At 32.3% G+C, this 4,101-nt stretch overlaps 1 protein-coding gene across 2 annotated transcripts in view; it reads left to right on the forward strand.

The window, feature by feature from the left end:
* LOC107442144 (PDF receptor) overlaps positions 1 to 4,101 on the forward strand; it is a 120,002-nt gene that overhangs the window by 67,431 nt on the left and 48,470 nt on the right. For both annotated transcript variants that reach the window (XM_071184360.1, XM_071184359.1), the window contains exons 4-5: positions 1,979 to 2,082; positions 3,330 to 3,489. In XM_071184360.1, the coding sequence (XP_071040461.1) occupies positions 1,979 to 2,082; positions 3,330 to 3,489 (264 nt within the window). The remainder of the gene's footprint in view (positions 1 to 1,978; positions 2,083 to 3,329; positions 3,490 to 4,101) is intronic.

The following is a 4,101-nucleotide window of genomic DNA, read 5'->3' on the forward strand; positions in this document are numbered from 1 at the left end:
TAGACTCGCCCCGCGAATTCTGGCTTTTTGTTTACAACAGCAAAACTTACATTCTTTTTTTTTTTTTCCTATAAAATTAATGTAATCTTAGTCTTAGATAAGTTTATCACTTAACCAAAGTGAAAATAGTAATAATAATAATATACTTACGGAGCACCAACTAAAAGTTTGCTGATTTTCAATACAAATCTCTCAAAGGACGTTTGAACAAGTCGGTTAAAAAGACACCAAATAAATAAAAACGGATCAAACTACTACAGCGCCATCTTCCTTAGAGTCTGAACTAAGTCCTCCGTCGGTAAAAATTTTTTTATTTGCAATTTAAAGTAGTGAAAATTAAATAAAACTGAAATGTGTAGACTCGCCCCGGTTTACGGTAATGATATTTGCTTTTAAGTTTAATATTTAGATATTTATATTCTCTAATGGCAGTTAATTATTTTTAGACTTATATAAAGTTAAGAAATCTATATATGATTCGAAACATATATATATATACTTTTTTCTATTAATTACATAATGAATATGGACAATAAATTCTTAGAAAGTTTCCCTTCTCATATTTTTAAAGTGCTATCACAAGTAAGGAAAGTAAACAGGATCTGTATCGTCATCATTATTTTCAAAAAATGTCTTTTTTATCTGATATAAATTTTAATTACGTAGAGTATACATTCTAAACTATATGCGAACTAAGTAAGCTTGCATTTCTAAATAATAATAATGAAGGCAATATTGTGAATTCGTCATTATTTCATTTTTATCTGGATGGATTTCAATCCTCTTCTTTTTTTTATTCGTATTTACTTTTTCCCACTTTTATAAATTGTTTACTACTTACACACAAGATGAAAAACATAAATTCAAAAGTATACCGACAGAGAAGTATTTGCGATCAAAAACCGGTCATAAATAAGCAATGCGAATTTCTGTAAAAAGACGCCAAACCGGCACTGAATTTTTAATTAATTACATAAATTGGCTCAAAAATTCACCTGAAAGTCTCGTGTTTGCAGTACAGATAGTCAGTCATAATCTATTTCGAACAAGTACCATTTTGTTGTAGTTCCTGGCATGATCGGGAAAATATTTTTTTAAAGTTCATTATATGCTTTAATTATGCTATTTAAACTAAAACCCCTCTAACCACCATTTTGTTAAAAATGGTTTATATTTCATCGGCATTTTTTCTTTTTAGTCCAAATAATGAGACAATTTTTAAATTCCCACGATTTTGTTTCATGCGAAGCTTTGTTTTGTCTTTCTAAATAATACCCGAAAACTCCCTTTTTTTGGGAGCGAAATGGGGGTGATTTTAATCTAGTTCATATTCGTCACATGGTTACTAGTGTGCATATATATTATTGTTCCAGTGCGTATATAATAGAGTCTTTTTTAGAAAATCTAATAACAGTGTACTGAATGCACATTTTAGTAATAGTGTAATAGATAAGCACACTAGTACTAGCTAACTAAATATGCACTATAGTGATAGTATAATAAATACATCTCTCTTTAATAATACATCATATCTTTTTGAATGAATATAGACTAGAGTAAATCATTTCACTCTAGCTTGTATTCATTACACTCTTACTAGAGTGCATATAATAATTTTCGTTTTATGAATCTGCACTCTAAATAACAGTGTAATGAATACGCACTCATATTAGAAAAGAAAATTCATCAGAAAAGAAAATTCGTCATTGAAAAGAAAAACATGCGCACTTGAGAAATATTTAGAATTAACGCTCTAACAGTGTCATAAATATTCAGTCTGGAAACAGATTATAAAGAATATTTACTCTAGTAATAATGTATTAAAAATACACTGTCACTAAGCTTTAAAGCATTGTTGTTATTCATTTAATAGGAGGATATCTTGGGGGGGGGGGGAGATCTTCCCGCAAATCACTAGATAAGGAAGTACAATGTATTTTTGAAAATGTTGTCTATACTATTGTTGTTTGTTTGACAGAGAAAGATAGAGATTGCGAAAGAGACTCGAGTCATAGAGATGACAGGATTGAGTATTTCTCTTCTATTTCTTCTCATTTCCATCTTCATCTTCGTCCACTTCAGGTAAACCATTTCTTTACTTCTAAACGCAGTTTTTAAATGGATAAAATAACTTGGCTAATTTTTATTAACATCAAAAAATAATTATTTTATTCAAACTTCGGATACGTAGGAGAACAACATTTGAGCAATATTTTAAAAAAAATTCATCCACTGAGAATTGTTTTTAGGAGACCCGTTAGAAATAAAGAGTGTCTCGTTTGGTGAAATAACTCATAAAAGTTTTATGTTCATGAATTTTTCTTTCAGTATAGGCGAGAAGAAGATTTTTATTTCATCTCTTCATCTTGGAAGGATTTATTCTGAAACATTGATTGATAATGGATGAGTGATTCTTAGGTGAAGGTCATCGAGACAAAAAAAATGAGGCGTTAGTTTTTAAATCAGATATATCTCATTACCAAGTTTGCAAATGAATAAACAAAAAAACAAAATTCCTGAAAAGCCTTTGGAGATAAACTATCTAAGTTTATGAATGTATTGTTAGTAGGTAGGCATAAATCATAATTAAATAAAAGATTCTAAAAAAATGATTGAACTTTTTGCTGAAATTGTATGTAAAAAAGTATAATTTCACTGCATAAGAAGGAAAACGTCTTTTAGATGAAAATATGTGTTTCTTATATGTTTTAGGCTTAAAACAGCGAATCGGTCGTAATTTTTTTTATTTACCACATTTTAGTTTGGCGACTTTATAGTTTTCACAGCAACAATTTAAAAATTCCAGAAGAGAAAAGACCTTTGCATGGATCACTTTAGTATTCCGAAGGAATGAACGTAAACAGCTCAGAGGGAAAGGCGTTAGAAAGACATCACAAAGTTCGGTCTACTAAAGGGCGGGATTTCTCATTTATGGTAAACCCCCCCCCCCCNGGTAAACCCCCCCCCCCCCCATGTGAAGACCTTCTCTCTTCTTGGAGGTTGTGAACTTAAATAAAGGAACTCTCACCGACAGTGAGATAAGTTGGCTATCTTAATGAAATTTTAGCGACAAAAGTCTATTTTAACTTCCAGAAGTTTTAAGGCAATAAAAAGCGAGATATCCGAGTATTAGAGGCGACTTTTTTCACACCAAAACGATAAGAGATGAACAATTTCAAATTTGATGCATGGATCAAGCGCACCTTTTGCTTATACAGAATCACTTAGTCTCATCTAAAACGCAGAAGGAAACGTTCGGATTTGTTGCACAACGTATTATCGGTGATTCATTTTCCTTGTTTTGTTCTATTCGTTTGCTGTTTTTATAGCTCCTTGAAGAACAAACGTACACGAATTCACAAGAATCTTTTCTTTGCAATGTTCGGACAAGTCTTCATTCGCCTCATTCTCTATTCGGACCAGTGGTTGTCCAGGAATTCCATTGAAGATGCCATCCACTCTGACAGTCCCTACAGCCTCGAAAATCAGGTGACTATGATAACTGAATGAACAAATTTTCCCAAAAGTTATCCAAACATATACTCTTTGTAAATAGAGTAGATGTCTTAAGGTGACGCGATTTATTCACATTTTTTTTTCTGTCTTTACCATGATATCAACAAATCTTGCTTTTTCTCCCGGGCAGTTCGTTTCAGTAAAAAATTGAATTACACTGTTATGGGGAAAATGCAAGATTTTCTGATACCATGGTAACAGAGAGAAGAAAATGTGGATAAATCGCATCACCTTAAGACGCCTACTCTACACTGGTGTGCAAAACTTAAGCAACAAGTGGTTTTTCGGCCACAGCTCCCCAACAAACTATAAGATAGCCATGAAATTGCAGTATAATATGCACGTAATTCAGAAGAAAGATTATTTGTATGCAAATTTTAGAAATAAGACGTCGTAGGTGATGTAAGTGTACGTAAACCTTGTGGGTCGGCTCGCGCAGGTCAAAGGTGTGATAAAAGGATGAAGAGCACCGTAGTTAAAGACATTCGCTGCAAGTGCAGGTGATTTGTTTTGTGAAACATGTCTTCAAGAAATCATTTAGACGACTTTACTCGAGGAAGAATGATTGGGAAGCTTGAGGAGGGG

Source organism: Parasteatoda tepidariorum, chromosome 8 (assembly GCF_043381705.1).
Source record: "Parasteatoda tepidariorum isolate YZ-2023 chromosome 8, CAS_Ptep_4.0, whole genome shotgun sequence".
Lineage (NCBI taxonomy): Eukaryota > Metazoa > Arthropoda > Arachnida > Araneae > Theridiidae > Parasteatoda > Parasteatoda tepidariorum.